The 27,135-nt window shown below is 35.6% G+C and overlaps 1 protein-coding gene across 50 annotated transcripts in view; it reads right to left on the reverse strand.

Annotated features, from left to right (window-relative positions):
• PTPRD (protein tyrosine phosphatase receptor type D) overlaps window positions 1-27,135 on the reverse strand; it is a 2,336,513-nt gene that overhangs the window by 77,094 nt on the left and 2,232,284 nt on the right. For all 50 annotated transcript variants that reach the window (XM_078368970.1, XM_035293431.3, XM_078368938.1 and 47 more), the window contains one exon: window positions 8,142-8,265. In XM_078368970.1, coding sequence (XP_078225096.1) covers window positions 8,142-8,265 — 124 coding nt within the window. The remainder of the gene's footprint in view (window positions 1-8,141; window positions 8,266-27,135) is intronic.

A 27,135-nucleotide genomic window follows, 5' to 3' on the forward strand; every position in this document is an offset into this window, starting at 1 on the left:
TTCAGGCTTCTACATTTTAAAAAGTTATCGGACAGGATAAAAACAATTATTTTACAATTTCCCAGCAATCTACTACCTGTATCTATATTCTAACAACAGAGCCATAGATGATGTAGGTTTCTCTACAGCCTCAGAGTAATGAAGCATAGATTCATTAGAGTAAGCTGCATAGATGTACAATAAAAATGAAAAAACAAACAAAACTCCAGTGAGCTAAAGACAACAGAGATAAATATAAACTCACTCCCAGAGCTTTGTGATTTTACTCTTTGATTAGCTTTCTGAGAACAAGAGTAAAGTAAGAAACAGCACAGCTAGCCATCCCTTAAAAATGCTTTTTCTCTTTTTGGGGTAAGAAACATCAGCAGGTATAGTCTAAGGTAGGAACTAGGGAATAACAGATATAACAGCACTTGCTTGGCTACATGTAAGAGAAAGATGCCATTTACACAGCTCAAATTAGATAGCTTTTAGAAAGACTGCAAGCATCCTGTGAAACTGCTGCAGGTTTCCCAGATTAAGTGCTATCTAGCTTTCTATTTAAAACAAATTAAGCTATAAAAAATTTGTCTATTCACCGCATCTCAAAAAAAATGCTTTTATGTATTTTTTGAAAAAGTACCCTGAAATAAAACGACGAAATTCATCACAGTTATAAACAATTAACTTGAAAACAGAAAGACTGAAAATGCTAAAAAAAAATCATGCTATCAGCCTAAATCAATGACTGCTGTTCTGAACAGTATGAGAGAAATGAACTCAACCAATAATTGGATGGGATTTATTTTTTTTTAAATGAGTTTTTTAAGGGATAGGGTATACATTCTAACAACTTTCCCTTAGTACCTTAAACAGAATTTCAAGAGCAAAATAAAACACCAGGTGCCAACAAACTATTCACTAGTGACTGGGAAAGACGGGGAGAGAAATCCAGAGGGCAAAAGGGGGATCATATTTATTGAGGTGGCATGGGGAAGAGCACACAGCAGCTATCAAAGGACTTCTTTATTGGATGAAATAATTGTAATAGTTTTGATGTTAGAACATCATAAGGAACATTTATATTCACTATAACATTCCATTAGAAGATGTTGGACAGACTGTATTTACATATTTTCCTAGGATTTTTTTCATTTTGTTTTTACTTATCGAAAATACATCCTTTACCAGATATGCCCCTTGCCCCAAAAAAGAAAAGAAAAAGATATTTCACAGCATGGGTACAATGTGAAATTGGAGAATATGTTAGCATGTGCTGACAGCTGTTTTAAACGAATCGCTATGGACTTATCCACAGAATACTCTGCAGAAGAGAGGCCAAGACAAAACTGAAACAAGAGCACTAGTGTGGTGGCAAATGATGGATAATATTACAGAAGGAATAGCAGCAGTTTCTTGTCTTTATTTATTTATTTTTAACTGGATTTATCTTATAGGCAGATTTCATGTGAGCAGCTTTCTCATCTTAAAGGTGCTAAATTGCCCATCTCACAAACAATCGAGTTATTATAATGTCATCTATATTATTTATGCTGGAATATTTTTGAATTGTTCCTGTTTTGCAAATCAAACAGCAGATGATATATTTTGAACTTCCATGTAAATAATAGATTCTTCCCCCTGCTGAAATTTGTAATGCTATTATGGGTCCGGTTTCCATTTATCAAGCATCAGCATTTTTTTTGCATCACAGAATACTTCAAATAGACACAGCTTTCTCATTTGGATATTATTAATTTTTCCATAGATTATATACCAAAGAAATTCCATCTGCAGTTAAAAGTGCCTATCTATAGTAATAATAAAATGCATAGCACTAATGATAATCTTAACAATTCCCAATATTTATTATGCAGTTTCTTTGTGTCAGGTGCTCTTCTAGGGGCTTTACAAACATTTATTTAATCCTCCTAGTAAATCTTGTAAGTAGGTACTATTAATAATCCCACTATACAGCTAAGGAAACCAAGGCACAACAACTTGTCCAAGCACGCACTGCAGAAGCAAGACGACCTTAGGATGCTTTATAGGAAAGAGGTTCTTGAGTACATAGAGGCCCTTCTAAGAAGGTACTTATTAAAGAGATGAAGTGAATAAGTATATTTAAAATTTGAAACTTTAAATATATGACCCTTTCTATAAGAAAAAATTAACACACTGCTCTGATCAGAATGTGTTCTCATAAATTCATATGTTAAACTTAATCACCAATGTGATAGTATTGAGAGGTGGAGACTTAGGAAATGCTCAAGTCGTCAGGGCAGAGCCCTCATGGGTAAGATTAGGATCCTTATAAAAGAGCTTGAAAGATAAAGTTTGCCCTTTTTCTATCTTTTTGGCCATACAGGGCCACAGCATTCTTTCCCTCAGGGGAATGTAGCAAGACAAGGCACCATCTTGGAAGCAGAGAGACTGGGCCCTCACCAGACAGAGAGTCTGCTGCCACCTTGATCTTAGACTTCCCAGACTCCAGAACTATGAGAAATAAATTTCTATTGTTTATAAATTACCCAGTCTGTGGTATTTTGTTATAGCAGCATAAATGGACTAAGGCATGGATCCCTGTTTTACTAAGCTTTTCTAAAAAAATCAGATTCATAAGCCCTAGTGTTAAAGAATGCATATTACATACTAGGTTTATTCTTCATCACTTCTAACCCTCTCATGGGTAAAACCATTTAAATCTGTTTTGGTGAGAGTCATATGGTAGCCAATAATCCTATTTAGAATAAGCCCACTCTTTTTTCCTTGAAAAAGCTAATCTCATACTGTCTAAGATTTAATATTATTTGCCCATTCATATTATCTTTTGATCTCAGTCAGGATTTAGACTCAATGTTCAGAATTTTGGAGATGGCAGAAACCATCTTACAGTTCCTTGTTTTATGAGAAAACAACTAAAGACACCAAGTCATAAGTTCTTCCTAAACTGGAGAATGGGCTTGAAAAGAGATTTGTGTATCCATGAACTTTCTGAAATTAGTGTACAAATAAAGTATGTAAGTGCTCTTTGTTTTTAAGTGGGGTTTAAAATGTTCATGAAATTATCAAAAGGATCCAGCGTCCCCAAAGAGTTACTGTTAATAGCATTAAGTGAAATGCTCAAGGTCACATTGTTGTTTGAACTGAAATTTAGTTTTCAGTTTTATGTGTGTTATTCAGTATTATTCCCCATAGACCTTAAAAAATGAGACTGAACAACCAAAGAAACACACCTGAAAGTCATTTGTGTCATTTATTCTTTGGAAAAATTTATTTTGACTTGAGTCTGAAGACCTCTAGTTCTAAGATTTCTAACATAAGTGTTTCAAAATGTGTATTTCAAAATTCTTAGACAATCTTCCCAGCCAAAAAGGCATCACTTTTGAATTAGGTTTGATGTACATAGGCAGGGCTATGAGGACTTCAAAAGCCGCTCTGGGCCTGGGGGAATAATGGGAAGAACAGCTGCTTAAGTGTGTCACTTAAGAGTGACATATATTAGTATTTCAACTTTGTCACTTATTAGCTATGGATCATACATAAGTTTGCTGACTTTTAAAATGCTTCGGTTTCCTCATCTGTAAATTTAGATCATGATTACTAGCTTTGGGGGTTGGGCCTTCATAATGCGGTGCTCGACACATGATAGATAACCAGATAATCATATCTATTATAATGTCTTGTCTTTGTTGTAGAATTGAAAAGTAGCATTTTAATTTTGCTTTGTATTTGGACTTGGCTAACACTTTTCTACAAATCCATGTCAATGTGGCTTTTAAAACAAAATGTTAATTATAATCCTACTAATGAAAACATAGTACTGGCAGCAGTGAAGATTAATTATACTTTAGAACAACCACTTCTTTTTTATCCAGGACAGCAGTAATTAATTTTTGCTAATTACAAGGCATTATAATAAATAACCTCCCACTAATTGATATTCCTTGGCTAATAAGAAATTAAAGATACATAAAGCAATATTTGACGTAAGCAGATCACCTGTATACATCCACTTGACGTTTGTTCTGCAATCTTATGACTCTGATCTATTTGAATGATGGATTTGATGATTCCCCACATGGTGTCCCTGCCTCAGGTTAGTCATGCCATAAAATAGGAAGTGAAATAGGAAATAGGAAATGAAGTTCTAAAATCTATTTGTGTTATCCACAGGCTAATGCCAAAAGATTAAACAGATTTTTAGGCAAAAAGATAAGATTGGGCTTTTCAATCCGTGGTAAGTAACTTAAGACACTGTCACATCCTGCATCAGTAGGAAAGTATTATTAGTGATGTGGGCAAATGAAGCCCCAGACCAGAAATCAAAAGAGCTGGATTCTAGAGAGTTATATTACTTATATACTGTGTGACTCAGGGCTAATCTTAATCTTGTCTGAGCTTCAGTTTTCTCATCTATAAATGGGAATACCTATATATTTAGTAAAATAGTTATGCTGCTGCTTCATTAGACTGCTGTGTACAGGAAATAAAACAAATGATAGAGACAACTCTTAGAAGCCAGAAATGAAAGAGATTACCACAGAGAAAACTAATGCTCAGAGTCAAGGTGACCTAGCTAGTTAGTGACCCAAGCTCAGATTTCCTTGTTCTTCATCTTTTGTTTGTCCATTTTCTTTTCTTATTTTAATAAAAATATACTTTCTGAACAACTATGGATTCTACAAGTGTAAGCATAATATTACATATTCTGCTTATGCACTTTAAAGTATTAGCTTCCATTTAGTCTTTATTTGAAAATATTTATTGTTTCTTTCAGATGGGGTCTGGCTCTGTCGCCCAGGCTAGAGTGCAGTAGGGTGATCTCAGCTTACTGCAACCTCCACCTCCCAGGCTCAAGCAATCCTCCCACCTCAGCCTCCTGAGTAACTGGGATGATAGGCACATAACATCACACCAGCTAGTTTTTGGTAGAATATATTTATCTGAACTCATTAAAATAAATCCTATTGCCCTCTTCTTCAGGAATTACTATTTTCTCCTAAGAACTGCTTAAACATAGACGGGATGCCAATGGTAATTGGATTGTTCAAAAATTCAATTATGTTTCGATACTGCTTATCCTATAATTAAACAATTGAAACCATTTTGTAATTAGGACTCTTTTGAATTTATTCTGCATTTTTCCTAGCCTAAATAAAATGACTGTGATTTGGAAAGATGTCACCAAGTGTCACTGTTTTCAAAAATTTCAATAAGCACATTAGTGTCCACACACAATTCTTGATTCTTTTAATTTTTCCCTGTTATTATCAGTGGAAGTAGTGTACATACTTGCTCTATTAAACAAATATAAAAACAACATCAATCACTGTGGCCACTTCGGTTTCTGTTGTCATTGTTCTAATACCTGTCAGATCACTTTGCAAAATAATGTAAGGAGTAACTAGCACCGCACCACTGAGAGAATAGAACAAAAACTCCCAAATTAAAACTCAACCAATGCCACTGAAGTTAGTAACACTGGTTGGAACTCAAAACAAGCACATTAAGTTTTATAAATTGTGCATGAAGTCACTTAATATTTCAATATGCTAAAAGCTGGCCCTATGTTATCAAAGCTGTGTTTAGAGGAGCAGTCTCAATTAGTGGTTCTGTGGTTCCAGTTGCCAGTATTTTCTCTTCTGTGTTTAAGATACAGGATGATTGACTGCCCTCATGAATACCTGCTGGTTAGGGCTTAGTTTAAGATAAAATGCCGTTCATGGTTATAATTTAGATTAAAGCTCTCTATAGCTCATAAACTTCAATTAAATACTTCTAACCTTTTGCATAACACAACACTGAAAGACATTTGGTTTTTAGGTCAGCTCTAGATTTAGGGTATATTTGTGAACATGGAGCTATAATAAGGCAGGTTTTGGTGTGATTCAAGTGCTTCTGCTTTTATACTATAAAACCAGCATAGGAATGAAATGTGCATGGTTTCTAACCATCATAATCAAGATACCAGGAGGTATATTTTTTTATCCCTCAGCATACTTTACTGTTAAGATGTGGAAAACAACAGGTTAAGAAAAATAATGACAAAGTGAGCAAAAGTACAGGGAAGTGGTAGTTATTGAATGACCTAATTCTTGGTAGAAACAATGCTACAATACAGCACAGGCAGACTGACAAGTTCTCCAGGCAAGATCATGTCAAATAGATTCTCAACTTACATTTATTTATTTTATTTCTATAATTTGCCTTGCTTTGGCTAATGGAAAAAAGATTTCTCTCTGCTATTTGTGACTCAGTTTAGTTTTTTATTTATTATGGGGATGATTTAAGAGACTTGAGACCAAAAAAAAAAAATCCTATTATTTTCACACTTTAAAATGGAAAACATATAAATGTAAGGTAATCATCCACAAATATTAATTACAGTTTTTAAATAGAATTTGAAAAGAAGCAATTACTCACTTGACATTATTATGCCTGATCTAGTATTGGTAAAATTTTAATAAATTTAAATCATTGTTTTCAGTGTGGAAAAAGACTAACTCTTGAACACCTAGTATCTTTGGGTGCCTAAAAACGGGATTGTAGTATTTTCCACCAACCAAAGTAAATTTATTATGAGAATTTTACTAAGTATATCTATGCGAAACAATGCCACATTGAGGTAGGGAGGGCCACAGGTACAGGACTGTTCAAATGCTGAAAGATAGTTTTTCTTCCCAAAAAACTGGAAATGAATGTATTAATAGCCTATGATGCTTACTGAGAAAGCTTTTAAGCAGTTTCACTTTCAAATAAATTTTGGACATTGAGGAAGCAGGTAGGAGACGTGGTCAGATTTATAAAATAAAGCAGTGGTCATCAGAGATTTCAGAAGCAGAAAAAACAGAAAGGTATTCGAATAACTACAGATAAACATGTTTCAACTGTAAAGTCCTCAACAGAATTGGGTCTGAAGCTGGTATAATTTGTTTCATAAAACATCTTCAAGAATGTAAACAGTGAGGCTTCAAGTATAAAGAGGCCATAAAACTCTTCAGGGCACCAATGAGGGTGAACATGGTACGTGATAAGGGTGACCCATGTTGGCTGCTGAAACACAGGGAAAGATTTAAGTGGCCTCCTCAACTATTTTCAAAAGTCTTTCCAATCCGATGTGCTACTATAGCCAGAAAAACTAATGAAATACTGTGTGTTGAACGTGAACTTCTAGTTGTTTTCATATGCCATGCAAATGGGATTTATCATTGGAAACAGGTGAATGGAAACTACCTGCTTCGTGAATTTTTAATGAAGCTGGATAGGTATGAGGAGTAACCCTCATCTTTTAGGAACAATTGTTCCTTCTGGAACATACTCCTTACTGCAATTCTAAGAGACAGATTACCAAACAGTCCACAAATTAGACTAATTAGACATTTCCAATCTACTTAATTTATATTAATTAACACATTACCAACTCTGAACTTTTACACAGTCCCCAGTGGATATCCAGATTTATTTACAAACAAACAATCATTTAGTTTATGGGCCTCTTCTGACAATCACCTGTCCATTCATAACAACCAACAACCATCAGTAAAATGGGCAACCTCAATTTGCTTCCCATATAAAACATCAACTACATTATCAAATCTTTAGGGTAAAGGCAAGAAAGTAATGAGAGATCCATTTCTGTCATATGGTGTTAGCGCTATTGTGTGGCTATGTATAATATATTTGTGTGAGAAAGAAAAAGTAGGAAAAAACTATCTTTGAATTTTAATTACTTTTTTTTTTTTTTTTTTTTTTTTTTTTTTTTTGAGATGGAATCTTGCTCAGTCACCAGGCTGGGTCTGGAGTACAGTGATGTGATCTCAGTTCACTGCAACCTCCACTACCCGGGTTCAAGCAATTCTCCTGCCTCAGCCTCCTGAATAGCTGGGATTACAGGAACTTACCACCATGTCTGGCTAATTATTGTGTTTTTAGTAGAGACAGGGTTTCACTATGTTGGCCAGGTTAGTCTCGAACTCCTGACCTCAGGAGATCCACTGGCTTCAGCCTCCCAAAGTGCAGGAATTGCAGGTGTGAGCCACCAGGCATGGCCATTCTAATTCCTTTCATAGATGGTTAATAACTTCACTAAAACAATATTCTCAGTGCACATACTCAAATCCATAAAAATAAAGGTATCAGTAATGTCTGCAATTCCTTACCTTCTATAGCTGATAGGAGAACCCGGGAATGATCATATGCAATCACATTCGCATATCTATTCTTTGGTTTGTTTACTTCCAAGTTTGAATGCTCCCATGTGAACTGCTGGCCAGGGTCAATAGACTTTAAAAGAAAAACAACACATACCCACAAAATCAATACTGAAAAACACCAGATTACAGGCATTTATCACAAGTAATAAACATGATTTAAAAGGAAAATTCTGAAGCCATACTTCAGCAAGATGATCCTAACTGTGAAGCTCAACACTAATATAACCAGCATAACAAAAAATGATTAGTTGTAGCAGAAACAGTGATAGTCACCAACATTGATTCAAATGAAAAAGGAAATCAATATAGATGTTCCGTTACTATTGGAAAGGCAGGTTCTTATTTTTTACTTTTCCATTGCCCTCTCTCCTGCTGTAGTTTACAAGTTATCTTGGTTCAATAGTCTTTCTGGTTCTGTAAGCCTTATTTTATATTGATCATTCTTCCCTATTCTTTCCTGTCTGGACCTAAGCTGAGTCTTTAAGTTGACTGGTCTTTCACTGGCTTCAATGGACACAGGCTTTACTGTTCATTCATGCTCACAACTTAATGGCTACTTAACGTTTTGTCTGTTTCTCTATAATATAGTATGACCAATATTACAAGGCAACTTGTACGATTCAAATAGTTAATATGTACAGTAAAGAAGGGAGTTCAGTTAAATTATATACTCAGATTAATAACAACATTTAACTCAGTACAGACAAATTGTTTTTCTATTTATGATTATATCTTTTCTATTTATCATTATGTGTTATTATGTTTATAATTTGCTTTTTATAAATATTATTTTTCTGATTTTATGCCTTTCTTTGATGGTGTAGTTCAACCAAAATTATTCAACATTCTAAAATAAGTATCTCACATAAAGTATGTAATTTAAAAATATTTAAGTAGAATCATTATTTCAAGACTAAATTCAGGTTTGATTACATAACTCTAGAGGACTCAAATTTCCTGAAATGTTATGGAAATCAAAATACTTTTTCTTTCATCATAGGATACTGATACCTTTTAAGATTTATAATTTCATCGATATATGGAAACACAAGTTCATTAATTATACAAACATAATTTCAAATAAACAAAATCAAGATTTCAAGAATGATGATAAAACAGGTTTATACCCAGGTAAATTTTTTTTTTAAAGTAACGATACTGTATTATATTTACAGAATGTTTAGTAGTCATTTTTGATGTTGGGTATTTTCAATGCCCTTATGTATGTATGTAGAAGTTGAGAGTAAAACATACCCAACAGCTATCAAAATATTAAAGATATGCACACTTTCTGTCAAAAGGCAGAGAATTCAGCATAACAGTAAGACTCACATGTGTGAAGAGTCAAGTCTGTTAGTAGTCTTGAATAGCCTCCAAACATTCTAAAATTCTCAGCAGTATAGATTTCAGCCTCTAAATGTACTAAAGATTATTAAACTGTTTTCCTTTCTTAGCCTGTGTTAGTCTATATATAAAATACTCACTCACTGAACAGTATTCAGGAAAATGTTAATAATTATCCATACCTTAGAGTCTGAAAAATAATGTAATTAAAGGGCTTTCTAGTTAGCTCTTCCAGGGAAACTTTTCATCTCCCTTGCAGAATTTAATTCTCCCCAAGCATCCTATGAGCCAAAGGTACTGAAGCATTCAGATGCCCTGATGGAAGCTGAAGTCAACCTTGAACCATGGCCACACAGAGCAGTTCCACTCAGTGACAAAGGCCTGCCTTAAAAACCTCTCAAATTTGCAATCTCATTGCTACTTCCTACATCCAGAACACTGGTATCTGTTGTCTGATTGAAATCCCTTCCCTACTCTTATTCCAATCCACTCTTCATAGTGCTGCCAAAGTTGTCATTCTAAAATATAGCTCTGGACAGGTTAGCTCCCTGTTTAATAACTTCCACTGTCTCTGTGTCCTACAGCCTAAATTCTAAATTCCTACCTATGCAGCTTTTGTCATCTTTGCATCTACACTATACCTGGCTCAGTAAATGGTTCGTCAGGTGTTATTTAAGCAAATGAATAGAATTGATGAATAAGTGTTGAGAAAAGTTCATAAAGAGAAATCACAGAGTACTTCCTCTGTATAACATGTGAATTAGAGAACAAATCATGGAAACTTTATTGTACAGTATCCAAAATTATAATACTTAACATCTATTATCATATGGCTTAGTGATTATGTGATCATGAAATTATAACTACCACTAGTATTCCACTTTGTACTGATGAACATTATTGGATACATAAGCTTCTTACACATCATTTAAACATCCCAAGAAGCTACTAAGCTCACTGACATATGTACAGTGCTTTTGGTAGAAGATATTACTCCCTCTTATATCCTGTTTTACTTAGACTAAGATCACCCAGAGATGTATAAGATGGCATGCATTTACTTATAGTAATGAAATGGCATCTATTAACTGAAAGACATTGTTAACTCTGTTAACTCATGTCCATTTCCACTCTTACCACGTTTTCAGCCTTCTGCAGGCTTATTTCATACCTACATTGAAGACTTTATTTACAAAGTAATAGAAACATGAGTTGTGTGCCCCATATGTTAGATAATATGCTTAGGTTTAAAGTGTGGCCTATGAGATGAAGACCAACAAATAACAAGATGATTACAATAATATGTGCTAGGTCATTATGCTTTATATGAAGAATTATGCTTAATTTTCACAATTGTCATGAGGTAGGTATCGTTTTTTCCATTTGGCAGGTGAGAAAATTGAAGTAAAGAAAGATTAGTTATTCTTACAGAGGGCCTTCTTCATGACAGGCTCTGTGCTACTTGGTATTTAGGTAATTTGGTTAAGCTCACACAGCTAGATTCATAGTTACCCTTAAACCCAGGTCTGTGTGATTCCAAAGCTCAGCTGATAATTAACAGCCGGTAATGACTAAGCCATGATGCTACTTAACTATCCAGAATGCCACTGCAAAAGGAAAAAGCCCAACTTATGAAACACACCTACACATCACTATCCTTTATCTCACTAGTCCAAATGGCATTTCTTCCCAACTTATCATTCTGGGGCAATTACATAAGAAATCAAGTTTTAAAAATGAGGCTGGCTTCACAGGGATGATAAAACAGATGGGATGCAGCTTACATTTATACTCGTTTTACATGGATCAAACAAACATTGATTAAATAATGCTGACTTGTCTTTGTGCAACACAGCACTCATCCATCTGTATCTATCTGTCTGACTGAACGTTTAACAAAACACAACACAGGTCATTATTTTTGGAGCTTGTCAGAATGCTGAGAGCAGTAAACTCAGTAAAGAATAACAACTGAAAGTAGGTGAGGTATACTAAGATATTTTATATTTCAAAAAACATAAAAAACTGATTGAGGAAAATCAAATTTCAATTATCCATGTTAATAAGACAAAGATATCATGGATAATAAGTAAGACCCTAATTGCTGGTGATGGACACAGTTGCTTTGCCTCTCTGTTCTCAAGCTTCTCTTACTGCTGTCCTCTTAAGAGTGAAACGGCCAAAATAAAGAAAGAATAATGTAGACCCTGAGCAATATAAAAGTTAACTTTCACTTCACCCTGTATTTTTGGTCAGTTCACCCTGATGATGAATGCATCTTTTTTTACTGTAAAATTAAGCGGAGGTAACCCCAGTATTAATTATTCAAAACAATTTGAAATAAGTACCTTTGTTCCTAATGGACTCAATTCCTTCCTTTGGGCCTGCTGCTGTTAGTGTCTGGTTTTCCTGAGCTTGACTCATAGTTATGTCTACTCAGCTCTGTCTACCCAGATAATCTTCTGTGGGATCCCCTTGCCTTCCCAGCACTCAATATTAAGTTTTACCTTCCCGAGCTAAAATCCTGGCCAGGCTTTCTTCATTCTCCATTGTGGAGAATTTTGCAAGTTAGAAATAAAGCAAGCTAGATTAATTCAACTAAATTGGATTAAAACACTTTTATATACGATATGAAATTCATAAATTATCACAGGATTCACAAACAGAAATGCTACTTCATCATATTAATTTCTGTGTCTCCAACCAATCAAAAAGCACCTTGAAAAACAGACACTGAATGAACCCTATATAGCATCTAAAATTTTACCAACAAGCCAAAACAATTTGCACTACTTCCCTGCCTGCACATGGGGCAATAGGCTCCTCCTCCCCACGGCAGCTTTCCACTAGATCTTTCCAACGCTAACAATAGATCTTCAACTCAAAGGCTTTGCTTACTCAGAAAAAGTGACCCAACAGAAGAAAAAAGATCCTACCGTGAGTGATTTAAAGAAGAATGGGAAAGTCTCAGGCAGATACTTGCTAATATAAAATACTTTGCATGTATTTAGTCTTTAACTTGATGGTCTGAAAGTTCCAATCCTTTTTTCAAAATCAACTAGAACTTGGTCTGAAAGTTGGTAATTGGAAAAATAAGCTATATACAGCGGATGGATTAGAGGTGTGCACTGTATTCTTGATAAAAATTCAGAATTAAAATATAAATGTTTATATCCAATAGTTATAGTAACTAATACCGAGATAACATTTACTATGTTTTCTTTGTGCTTTGTACAAACTCATTTATCTTCTCAAAGACCCTAGAAGTACTTGCCATTATGATTATGGTTCTGTAGATAAGGAAACTGAGGTATAGAGAAGTCAAGTAACTTTCTCAGGGTCAAACAGCTAGCAGGGAGAGAAGCCAGACTCGGGGCCCACACATTCTGGCTCTAGAGGCGAGGGCTCAGCCACCATAAGATTCCTTCTCTCTAGTAAGTCTGTAACCTTCAAGGAATCTTAAAGGAATCCTGAATCATCTCCTTGAAGATTCCTTGAAGGTAACACGCTTACCTTTCAACTGTTATCTTGAAACACAATGCACAGAAGGCTGGGAAGAAATATCTGTGTAGTACTGCTGAACTCTATTTGTAATTCTAAAACCTCAAACAAGAGGGTGATCATAAATTTGCACATCAGATTACAGTCATCGAGTAAAATTATATCCTGATATGGCAGTAACCTTTCTCAGTAACACTGAAGTCATTATCTCAAAGCAAAATCCTTTAATCATTCTGCAAAATTCAACATTTTTACCCAGAAGAAAAATATAATTCAATATGGAAAATACCACACAACACTAGTTGCTCTGTGTTTCACTTTCCCTCATTCCACCAACAGAAAAACCACAAAATATTCCCTTTAGAAACTCATCAAAGAGAAACCACAAAAAAAAAGATTCATCCTGTTTTTGTGTGTTTTTAAAACAACTAACAAAAATTTAATTATATAGAAGCAATAGAGCAGTGACGTCACTAGTCAAACCATGAGTCAGACTAACCATTCTTTTTAGAGGGAATTGAACTTTCAGTAACCTTAACTTCCAGAGAAACACTATCTTTTCATATAGCTCCCCATCAGTAGGCTCATTTGGTTCTTAACGTGGTGGGCTCTGTGATATTCTCAAGCCCTTTCTGAAGTTTAGTAAAACAATCTACCATTGACTGTGTATTTCTGCAATTAAGCCTTTTAAAATTCTCATTCATTCATAGTCTTTCTCTGTTTGAAAATGGTAAATTAATATATGCCCATTTGGAAAAGATCATGTTTGCATAGATAGGAAGGGCTATATTTTGCACAATTAGTAAAAGCCTGTAATTGGCATAATGAATACTTTCTTCAAAGAGAAGAGCCTGAGTTCAGTTGAATCCTATGATGTTTTAGAAACTGAAATGTGAGGAGGGGGTGGAAAGTCTAGTGGTGAACAAAATCTGGAAGTCAGAGAACAGAGTGCTTGCATTCTGGCTGTCCCTGATTAGCTTTGGCCAGTCAGGTAACTTGGGTCTGTTTGCTCTGTGTTCCCTTTCCCTAATAATGTCATCCCAGTGTCAGGTATGTGTCCTCATTTTCTCTTATCTCTTTTTATCCAATTAGTTATCAAATCTTACCGAGTTTCTCTCTGTAAGAGCACCTCTGATCTAGGCCACCATTAAGAGTGTGAAGGATTGAAATAGAGACTTTTCAAGACTCAGTATTAACAAATGGATGAATGTGGGAGTGCCCCACCATTAGTAGTAGAAAATGTATTAACATACCACACTCACTGAAGACATCAAGAAGTGTTTCAGTCACATATTTTTGTACACAGTTAAAATTCTGGCTTCAGATAAGTGATAAAATGCATCAACTTTAGCTGTTGTCTAATGGTTTCATTTGAAATTGTGACTCTAACATATAATATAACAAATATTTATAGAAAATTACTTAAGCAATAATATATATTATTAGAATTGATATGTAGGGAAGCAAAAAGGATAAAACATGCTCATAATAAATCATTCTTTCATGGGGAGTGGGTAAATATTTGAGGCAAACTTTGATGAACAATTTATTCTATATTATATTACAGTACTAAAGATGAGTTAGTTTATTTCACTGAGTATATATATTCTAATATACCGAGTATATATTCTAATATACTTCTGGAGTATATTAGAATTATCCTAATCTAATGTGGATTAAAAATGATGACAATAACAAGAAAAGCAAAAATACTGAATTCTTTTTTAACTCAGTAGGGCAACATGATCTGATCTACTCACTAGAATTCAGATATGCTATTTTATTATTTTAGGATGTGACTGTAGAAAAGATTACTTTTGGGAGATTGTTCCACATAAGAGTTCAATAAAGAATATACTACTTTAAGACTGAAGATATAAATAACTGTATTTTTTTACTATATACTTTTTTTATGTGTATGTGGCAGGATCTTGACTCTGTCACCCAGTCTGGAATGCAGTGGAGTGATCTCAGCTCACTGCTACCTCTGCCTCCCGGGTTCAAGCAAGTCTCCTACCTCAGCCTCCCAAGTAGATGGATTACAGGCATGTGTCACTGTGCCTGGCTAATTTCTGAATTTTTAGTAGAGACAGGCTAGGCTGCTCCCAAATTCTTGACCTCAAGTGATCCACTTGCCTTGGCCTCCCAAAGTGCTGGGATTACAGGCATGAGCCACCACATCCAGCACTATACACTGCTTTTTAATATGCCACACAGTTTCCTGAATATTACTAAATGCAGAAGAAAGACATTTCTAGTTTCCAGAGACAATGTGATAAGAGCAGTGATATACCTCAATCCTAACGTTTTCATTTTTAGCTATTTATCTCCTATATCAAATAAAGTGAATAATAAGAAAGAGATAGACAGATTTATAGGTTATGTTCTTTTTTTCATTTCCTCACATCTTTGAATTCTATATAGTTGAATTTCTTAAGAAAAGAGCATATCCTTGGAAATCACTTTACAAATACAATAAATTCACAGATTAGAATTTCTAATATTATTTGAAAAAGCAAAAAGTATTAAAGAATTTTCAGGCAGTCTGGGGCAAGAATACGTTATTAGAAATTTATTAAACTTCTTTATTAAATAGACAACGTGGTGTGAAATGGTAAGACTTAATTATAACAATTTATAAAAGAAGTCCCTTGATCTGCAAATCCCTTTAGACTATGATATGTAATAATTAAAGAGGATCCTGGTGAGGTGGCATGTGTCTGTAATCTCACCTACTCTACTCAGGAGGCTGAGGTAGGAGGGCTGCTTGAGCCCTGGAGTTTGAGTCCAGCCTGGGCCACATAGCAAGACCCCATCTCATTAAACAAAATATTAAAATAGGTTGTGCACACCTAGAAACATTAAAGAGTATGGCAACATTAAAGAGTATATTATTGAGTTTAGGTAACAGACAAAATTATCTAGCAATACAATCAATGTGCAGTATTAAACTAAATAATTCACAGCTGCATTGTTTCTTTTCCATGGAAAACAAGGCACCAGTTTTTGGCACCAAATTAACCAGATGAATGCTCTTTGCAAATGCTGACACATCTGTATAGATCCCAAAGTATTAAGTGTAAAGCACCTGATGCAAAGTTATCATTAAAAAATCCCAGCACTTTGGGAGGCCGAGGCAGGTGGATCACGAAGTCAAGAAATCGAGACCATCCCAGTCAACATGGTGAAACCCCGTCTCTACTAAAAATACAAAAAATTAGCTGGGCACAGTGGTGCGTGCCTGTAATCCCAGCTACTCAGGAGGCTGAGGGAGGAGAATTGCCTGAACCCAGGAGGCGGAGGTTGCGGAGAGCCGAGATAGCGCCATTGCACTCCAGCCTGGGTGACAAGAGCAAAACTCCGTCTGAAAAATAAATAAATAAATAAATAAATAAATAAATAAATAAATTAATTAATTAATTAAAATAAAGTAAAATAAAAGAATGCTAGATGGTTTACCTTCTCTTCTCTCTACCCAGTGACTTGTATAAGAACATCCCTGATCAAAGACAGTCTTAGCCTCCAAGGTATGTCTGCTTTCTCCTTGATGCTAGCTGTATCTTTTTTGATATAAAAGCATAAAACTGAGGCAACTGCCCAATTTATGCAAATAAATCTATTTCTGCTCTCCTACTTACCTTATAACATACATCCATCTATATAATTTGGAACCTGATTTACTTTTCTGGCAGAGATAAAAAACAGCACAGCTGCATATGTTTCTCATTTTTTTCATTTCATATGATAATAGAAACTTGACCATTTAGAAAACCCAATACATAAGTAGATTCAAAATAAAACAAATTATGAATGAATAGCTTGGTTTCACGGTTGTTGTGTGACTGATATTACAATATCATTTAAGAAACACTATAAGGAAAATTGTTAAGATAAATCATCATCTTCATTTTATAAAGTCAGATTAATTTAAGTGATAACAGTAATTCTTTTAATCAAATATGAAAATGTCTAAGCTAATTTTAAGCATACTGTTTTTCTTCCTATTTTTACTTTGCATCCTAAACATAGATGTATTATGGGCCTTCATCATTGCTTTGCTTGTTGTTTAACACAAAGTTTCTTTATTAAGTCTTTGTTTCTTTTTCCATATTTAGTTTCAGATGGGGGTGAGGGGAACAGATGAATTTCTAAATTGAAACATAAATAAACTTTTCTCAATGTTCAGTCAATGCGTTTCAAATGTCATTTTCTCATTTAGAAAGAGATAAAAATTCTACATCCAAAATGAAATAAGAAAGAGTAATGTTTTCTCCCATTCTGTGTCAGAATACAGAAAATCGCAAATAATCACTTAAAAAACTCCTGTACCCCGTTTCATACCAAATGTATTTAGTACAACTCTCTGACTAAAAAACATGACTATACACATGTGCCTTTTGGGCACAGTATATATTCAAACAACCCCATGCCATTAATATTATTAGTCCTTGCAGGTAAGGTAGCAATATCCCATACTAAATAGAGGCTTCCAATTAGAGAAGACACACAGAATGATTATTACTACTTATAACCATGGTGCCTTAGAAAGTATTTACAACCTAAAATGTCATGTATATTTATCTCTTACACGTGATAAACTAGAAAGGTTAGAACAAATTAACACAATCTAGAATTTTAAGAGTTTAGTATCTTTCTAAATTAAAAGATTACTGTCAAAGACAAGTTTTAAAAAAAGTTTATTAGTTTTATACTGTAAAATTAGAGACTATTCTAAGTTAAATATTAGGAGAAAAATCAGTGCACTGATGATCTTATACATTAGACCTCTGGAAATAATAGAAAGAATCACTTGAGAACACGGCTATGGGGTTGTGATTTAACTGATATTGTACATTCTGTGTTTAGTATACAGTGAATTTTAAAATTTATTTGTGGAATGAATAGCTAAGAGGCATTACAGGCAGGATACACAGCAAATATTACTTTTACCTTAGAACCTCAGAAATAGTTAAAAAAATTTCCCCTCCAAAGGTGTGATAAAACAAATACACATTAAAATAGAACAGAGATATAAAAAATAATTTTAAACAAACAGAATGGTTTCCAGCTCAAAAGTGGCTGCAACCTAATTCATAAGAGCCATCTCTGGCTTTCGTTTATTTGAAAGTCATTCTAAGCTATCAGCTATGACAGCCTTCTGTACTCTGTTTTCCAACTTTTACATATCTACTTACTATTTGGAAGTGACACATAATGGCTACTTGACAATGACAGTTCTGTACAGACCATATGACCCAATTTTCTGATAGCAGTATAGGTTTATACAATTAGTTGGCCATTTTAATACAATAGTTGTTTTTGTTTTTGATTTGTTTGAACAGTTGTGCTTCCCAAAGATCTCAAAGCCACTTACATCGGGAGTTGTAGGGAGAATGGAAGGACCGTGATGATCAGATGGAAGAATAAATACTCCAGAATAGAACTTTAAAATAGGCTGAGTTTCAGTTAGGTAGTCCCTACATCCCAGTTCATACCTATTATCACAGCTTAGTTATTTATAGGACCCTTTCTCACTCTCGAACTGTCCCAGTTTGGGCAAGAAATTATATGGCCACCCCAAGGTAGAGCTGGTCCTACCTAACTTCCTCATATTCACATCTATATCCAGGCAAGCTTCATGACAGTGTCATAACCATCAGAGTCAGGTGTGTACATGTAGGTGGAGGGAGGAAGGGATGGAGGGATGGAGGGAGAGAGGGATGGAAAGAGGGAGGGAGGGAGAGAGAAAGAGAGGGAGGGAGAGAAAGGGAGGGAAGGAGAGAAAGAGAAACAGAAACAGAGACAGATATCAGTCTCTGCTAAAATCTAAGTCCACTTACAGACTCTGTCACATGAATAGGTGGGTGGGAAAAAGTAAAGATAAATTTCTGCAATGCAATACCTATCTCCAATTATCTAACACTGTTGATACAGCAATGAGATATTGAATCCGGAATGAGAGAACGTGGCTAACTTTACCGTGATTCACCCTCATTCGGCTTACCTATGGCGCTGCACAGAAAAGAGAAAAAGGAAGAATGCAGAGAATGTGTTTCTCAGCACACATTTACTGTGCTCTGTAATAAACCAACAATTTAGCCAATTGAGATAACTGCTTTTTCTTTATCCCAAGGCAGCATTGGAGATGGAAGGAAAGTACAGTATATAAGCTGGCTGGATATGTATTAAATTGTGATCAAAGTAAATGAACTAATTTTATACACTGATAATACATTCTATAGGCACGACTTTTAATCTTGTGAATCACATATAATTTATAATATTTAAGGCTGTGATTGAAATATTAAATGTAATTAGGTAATAATTTCTTTTTTCTTTTCAGTGCTTTAGAAATAAAACCATAGAGTTATTCTATTGCTTGAGTATTATACAATTCAACCATGTTACATCTTCAAATATAATATATCCTAAACATTATAAAATATATTAACATGTCTTTTAAAAATCTGTGCATTAATATATCAAAAAAAATGCTATGTTGGTCAGTAGGAAAGTAAGGCACAGACACGTAGACAATGGAGGGCCAGGGAGGATGATGACCCTGAACATCTGGTCCTCTCAGAATGATGGTAGCATTTTGTCATCACAGCTTAATTACATGGCCACTCAGATCACACAACTAATGAAAGTGAGCTTTCCAGAAAACAGATCTCCTTCAGGTTTCAGAATGAAGGATCAAGTTGTAAAGTGACCATATCAAGATACTCTCAAGGACTGGAGGCCTGTCTTGGGATCACTTTGCCTTCTCTACCTGGCTCAAGTCACACCCCTGTGCACTTTCTCCAAAAAATTAAGCCAGTCTTTCATTCATCTATTACCTGGTGTTAGACTTCAGACATACTGTCAGATACTAAACTCTGCCAAAAAGCCTTGAAAGTGAAAAAAAAATCTTTGCCCTGGACACATGTATAGGACATGTATAGAATCATTTAAAATAACTTTGAAAAGCATGGAAATAGTCTTAATATAAGAGCAGATGGTATGAAAAAGTATGAAGCTATTAAAATGGTTATGTATCTAGTGGCATGGAAAGATAAAACAGTACTTTTGTTAAAATTATATACATATATACACATACACACTGCATACATATATGAATACACACAGATAAAAACCTGGAATGCTATATACCAACGCTATCAGCAGTTATCTCTGAGCTGTGATAAATGACAGTTATTTTGTTTCCTCATGTTTACTATCTATGTTCTTTAATTTTTCCATTTGTGAGCACTGTACTACTTTCAAGGAAGAGAGAAAAAAGAGAGTTGCGGAACACTTTTCGCAACTGACACATGACTTTGTCTTGTCATGTCAGAGGCAGAAGGAGCAGACTGTAGGACTCAACACTCTGGAGAGTATTTTGTGAAATCCATAGACAAATCTTCAGCTGGCTTCTGGGGTCCATGAAGGTAAGTTCAGTGTAGACTTATGATCAAGAAGGCATACTGAAGAGCCGAAACACAAGACTAGACTGTCTTACTCTAAACTCACCAAAGAATGGTGGTAAGAAGTAATCAGGTTAAATTACTTCTGACTTTGAGGATGACGATGACAATGAGGGGTGAATTATCACCACTTAGAGAATCCCATTTAATTCTTAAAACAAATTTAGAGGTATCTTTGATATTGTTATCTCCATATTCCAGATAAAGAAATTGAAACGTAGAGGGATTAAGATACTTTCCATGAGTGACTCTTAGTGATCCATAAATTAGGAGAGCTGGGATGTAAATCGAGGGACTTCTGACTTTAAAGATAGAGCTCTTAACTACGACACTCTAATAGATATATAAATCATACATTTATTATTAGAGTTTACTTCCTTATTTAAAAAGTGTGGACAGTAAGGAAAATAAACACCAGATACCTCTGTCAATTTGGTTTAATGATGCATTCATTCATCCCACGGTTTTCATTTCCAAAATTTTTTTGACAATGAAAGCAAGCAACAGCTTTCTATAATCTACAGTTAGATTCTAATATGATTCCTATTAAATCCAAAAGAGTGGGATATTAAGTATAATCTTTACCCTTAATAATTGGAAACAAAAAGACACACCTCAAATTCTCTCGTTTCTACACACCGAACAGTGCTGCCCTACAACGCTCAAAGACCATAAATTTTGCAGGAAAAGAGAGAAAGCTGATGTGCATTCTTTCCTTGGAAATGAATAGCCATAATGCAGCAAAGGGTAGAGCAGTATTGGCAGAAACTACTAAGAATGGTGAGAGACCAATAACTCATGAAAAACAAGTCTACACTAACAGTTTTAATGACTATTCTAATGGTTTAATGGATAGCACTTTAGTAGGATTTCTAGTAGAATCTGAAAGCTCCTGAAAGCTTGTCTTCAATAAATCTGTCATTAACAAAGAACTGCATTGCTTAACTGCATAGCCACAGTTTACTGAGTCTGAACACAGAAAAAGTATAGCTGTTGTCATCCTGTATCACCATCACCTTTTCAAGTATTCTATTAACTATTGTGACAGAGACATCTACGTGATCAGAATGTAGGTTGCCAGTGAAAGAGGCATATTTACACTCGGGGATGCAGAAGATATCAAATAAAATACAACAGAAAGCTCACAATTATAGCATGTGTGCAAAGACAAAGTTGAAACAGTAGCTGTAATCCAAACACACAGGTATACTAACCCTGAAATTTAAAAACTAGCTTTAGTTCTCTTTGAAAGATTATTAAATGTTTTGTTTTCGGATGCCTATGCACTCTGTGTCTACATTTGACTTATTTTATATTATGTTGTTTCCTGTACTGACTTAATGTTCCTTAAAGTCAGGAATTGCCATGTTGCTGTCCTCAGGGTGCATACCAACTCAATATAAATGGTGAATTGGCTATAATCAGTCCTACTGAATAATTCTAAATTCCAGCCCTTGGCTCTGTTTTCTTCTGTCCATGTTGGAGGTTCTCATTTCTGACTCCTTTGCACTGGAATATTTCTTGCTTAGAGAGTACTTTCTTATCCTTTCTGGGTTTTTCCCCCCTAAATCTTACCTTCCTTTCAACAAAGTTCAGCTTAAATCCCACACTCCCAATTCATGGCAGCCTAGAGCTCTCTTACATGCTTCCATGTGTGCCACTATCCTACATTACAGACTGGAGCTTCCACTTGGCAACTAGCTAGGTTTAGCCTTGTAGCATTTCTTCTTGTAAAGTTGCTTGAATTCATTATCACAACTTATCTTTTCATTTGACAATTCTTTATTTCCTCAACTCTATAGTAAGTTCCTTAATGGAAATACTGACTGGTATACATGTATGTACTTTTATAAAATGGCTAGCCCAGGGCATGGGCTAATGTATGTAAAATACATTGTTTTGTAATTTTTTTTTCTTTTCTTTTTTTTTTGAGACGGAGTTTCACTCTTGTCACCCAGGCTGGAGTGCAATGGCACGATCTCGGCTCACCGCAACCTCTGCCTCCTGGGTTCAGGCAATTCTCCTGCCTCAACCTCCTGAGTAGCTGAGATTACAGGCACGTGCCACCATTCCCAGCTAGGATAACAGACTGATGCATTCTTGGGGTATGTTCTATCAACGCTGATAGCTGTAAATTCATAGACTTCACAGCAATTATACTGACTATCAAAATTACTGAAAATAACCCATTGGTTAAGCTGTAGCCCATTCAAATTGTACAAATGAACAAGGCCTGGAGTATATTGGAAGAATAAAAATACCTTCTCAGAACCAATAGTGGGCAAATGAGTAAAGATACCCATCCTAGGAGATTTATGTCTGTTTGTCTGCTGGTAACGTCCTATAAAAATGACTACTTCTCTCAAAATCAAAAGTATTATCGCTTGAGGCCAGGAGTTCAAGACTGGTCTCAGCAACACAGTGAGACACCATTTCTAAAAAAATAATTTTAAACTAGCCACTAAAGGTGGTGATGCACACCTGTAGTCCCAGCTACTTGGGACCCTGAGGCAGGAGCATAGTTTGAGCCCAGGGGTTCAAGGTCGCAGTGTGCTGAGATGAGATTATGTCACTGCACTCCAGTCTGTGACAAAGGATGACCCATTCTCCAAAAAAAGAAAAAAAAACAAAACAAAAGAAAAACAATATTATTAATCAAGCTATCCAATAAAAGTAAACAGAATTTTATTCTGGAAAAGATAATATGTTTGAGGTGATTTAAAATACTGATTGTTTATTAAGAAAACATATTAAGTGATAGATTGAGTCTTGATACAGAGTGAGTCTTAGTTACTCCATTTAGAGGGTATGCTTTGAAAACTGAACAATATAGCAAACAAAAAACATAAAGCCTAAACAATGTCATAAATAACAATATGCGCAAAGAAACAAATGGTATGCCCTAAAAGATAGAGCCTCTTTTACCAATGTAAATATTAAAATATACGCAGGTTACCTTAACCAGTGATTTCTAACAAGGGAAGAACAGAAAAATATCTATGATTCTTTGGCATCCCATATTTCTTTCTCAGGAGGCATACATTTCATTCAACTAGGAGAATTTTGGATGAAATTATAAAACCAAATACTATGTCTGTTAACTGCTCCCACAGCTTAGAGAAACCCTAAGAAGTTCTGCCAGGGAAGCATAATGGAGAGCAAATGCTGTTCCCTAATCTTATTTTACATACATTCAAGTAACAGAATATGAGAAAGAGAAACCCAAGTTTTCCCTACAATAGGTCCAAAAACCTAAGAGTTTGAAGGATTTATTTTTCTGTTCAAAAAATTAGCAAATATTTTGAAGCACAGTTTAGACAGTTGCTAAGACACTAACTACCCTGACCGACTGAATTTCCAAATATTGGATGTATTGAGTGTCAGAAAATGAAAAAATACCACCACCCCTCACATATTACATGTAACAAATGTAGACAAAAATTCAAGTCCTATTAATCCTGGAGTAAAACTTACAGCTGCATACTAAAATCCTGACAAATTCTAGTTATTGTAGCTTTGGTAAAGTTTAGGTGAAAAAACTACAGCAACCCTTGGACTCAGAATTTCAGGGCAAAATTTATGCACCGTTTACTTTTGTACTCCAGAGTCTAGCAAAGCACCTTACACATTGTAAGAGTTCAGTAAATATCTGTTTTATAAGATGAGCTGACTATAAAGCTGGAAAATTATACAGACTTTTAAAGAAGGAACATTCATGTTCTTGAAAATGATTTCTTAGGTAGCTAACATTTTTATATTTATTTATTTTAAAATTTTTTGTAGCTAAAATTTTTAGAATTGGTCTTCTTATTCTCAGGGTCATTTGGGAAAAATGAGCAGCTTTGTTTCAAAGTTCATTTGCTTATTGCCTAGCAAAAAATATAATCCTTGCTCTGTGGTATCACAATTGGTTGCTGTGGGGATGATTACAGATCAAAAACAAAGAGATTATATCCCTTTTCAAGAGCAAATGAGAACCAAGAGCAGACGAAGTCTTAAAGCAACAAAGATGTTCTTTTCATGCAAATATTTATACCATACAACTGTAGACAGATAAATACAGAAGCTGGTAGTCTTCATGAAACTTACTGGCAGATTTTCAGCTTTGGGAAAAGATGGCTCCTTTTGCCCTCAGAGCCAGCTTTGAGACATGAATATTACAGATCATTTTCTTTATAGACACCAAGAGCCTAAGAAAAGTGAATTCTGTGATCAGCATTCCTCTGTTGCTATATTTCAGGCAGGAGATTGTCTTCCCCATCTGTGCACAGAATCACTCACTGTCAGGAGTTTGATGTCCTGTACTGTCCTGGCAATATGTTGCCCAGGGAGGTCCACCAAGGAAACCAAAGGTGAATTCTCCACCTAGAAGGAGGACCATGCCAATAAAGTTGCTGTTTCTCTGCCTCCACAAGGCCTCTGTTGCAGCACATTAGTAGTTAAGAGTTGTAACCTAATGAAGGATCCTTATTCATGACTTGATAAATGATATCCATCTCAATAACGTGTGACTATGCTTGGAAAGCGGGAGATGTAAAGAGAAAACCAGGCTCCCTCCCTCCCTCCTTCCTTCTTTCCTCCCTCCCTCCTTTCCTTTCTTGTTTTCTTTCTCTCCCCTCCCTCCCTCCTTCCCTCCCCCTCTCTCCTTCCTTCTTTTCCTTCCTTCCCTCCCTCCCTCCTTCCCTCCTTCCTTCCTTCCCTCCCTCTTTCCCTTCTTCCTTTTCTTTCTTCTTTTCTCTTCCCTCCCTCCTTCCTTCCTTCCCTCCCTCCCTCCCTCTTACACAAGTAAAACTGATGACCTTGCAGTTTTCATGAATTCAACACAGCAAACAACAAATCCAATCTGCCATGTACACAGTGACAGGCACCTGAATCTCCCTAATCTTGGCCTTGCACTCAAGCCTCAAGCTGGAGTTTGGCCCAAACTGACGTTGACATTTTCAAATAACTTTTCAGTGCCTTTATAGTTTCCCTCCATCTGATGTTTAAAAGCAATACAGGCTGGGTGTGCTGGCTCTTGCCTGTAATCCCAGCACTTTGGGAGGCCAAGGCAGGTGGATCACCTGAGGTTGGGAGTTTGAGACCAGCCTGACCAACATGGAATAACCCTGTCTCTATAAAAAATACAAAATTAGCTGGGCATGGTGGTGCATGCCTGTAATCCCAGCTACTTGGGAGGCTGAGGCAGGAGAATTGCTTGAACCTGGGAGGCAGTGGTTACGGTGAGCCAAGATAGCACCATTATGCTACAGCCTGGGCAACAAGAGTGAAACTCCATCTCAAAAAAAAAAAAAAAAGGCAATACAAACAAAAGAAACATAAATATTCACCAAAGCTAGAAAAAAAAAGCCCAGTGGTCTTCTTGACTTCTTGATTCTTTACAATATACCCACTTAACATTTTATCTAGGGAGTCTACTTAACATTTAAATATAAAGTACCTTCACTGAATCTCATTTTAAGAGTGAATATGGTTCACACCTGTAATCCCAGCACTTTGGGAGGCCAAGGTAGATGGATAGCCTGAGCTCAGTAGTTCGAGTCCAACCTGTGTAACAAGGTGAAACCTCGTCTCTACAATAAATACAAATATTAGCCAGTGTGGTGGTGTGTGCTTGTAATCCCAGTTACTTGGGAGGCTGAGATGGGAGGATCATCCTAGCCTGTGGAGGGAGAGGCTGCAGTGAACCGTGATGGTGTCACTGCACTCCAGCCTGGGTGACAGAGTGAGACCCTATCTTGAAACAAACAGAGGTAAATTTTATATGTGAACTACACTGCAGTAATAAAATGATGAAGAAAAACATAAAATATGTCAAGCAAGTTTATTTTTTCCCTAAAACTAACTTATTTCTTCCCATAAATAAATAAAATTCCTGTATTATCTCAATCCTTGTACTACTGTCTATAATTTGGGTTCTCACATAGAAAGACAAAAATCTCCAACGTTTCAAGTTAATATGAGTTTAAGCAGTAATATGATGGTTGTTTATTTTTCAGAAAACATTTTCGTGCATTTGTTATTTCTCTTTTATCTAGAGAGTCTACTTATAAAATGTCATCTGCTGCATAATGTTAGATGTGAACTTGCAGAGTGATTTCAGTGACCTCACTTAACTGCCCTGAAAATGTCTTCTCTGCAATAAAATGACAGCAACGGATGAGGTTCGAAGATTCTAGGACTCCTCAAATATAACTGCCCAGTAGAAACTTTGTGACACTGAATTTAAACCTCTAAAATTTTGTGAAGGATTTTTTTTAAAGGTAATAGGAGGATTCCTTGAGCTGTGACAACAAGGATCAATACAGAAGGAATAGAAGAAGAACAAAAATAGAAATCAATGCCCAGTTGCACAGCAGCATCCACCAACTCTAACCCTTAGACTGAAAATTTTTATTCTCCTTGTGACTCAATAGATGACAAGGAGGTCAATTAATTACTGTGAGTGGGGGGTAAATTCTTCCACCTTCCCAAATGCAGCACCCTAACTGCTCTTAATAAAAAGGGAGGCAGCATTTCATTGTTCATTAACGGTACTAATTACAGCTTTTCAATCACTGCAGCCACATAGGCGCTCCTGAGTTATAGAACAGTGACAGAAGAGGCTCGACCTAAGCCTACAGGGATGG

Source organism: Callithrix jacchus, chromosome 1 (assembly GCF_049354715.1).
Source record: "Callithrix jacchus isolate 240 chromosome 1, calJac240_pri, whole genome shotgun sequence".
NCBI lineage: Eukaryota > Metazoa > Chordata > Mammalia > Primates > Cebidae > Callithrix > Callithrix jacchus.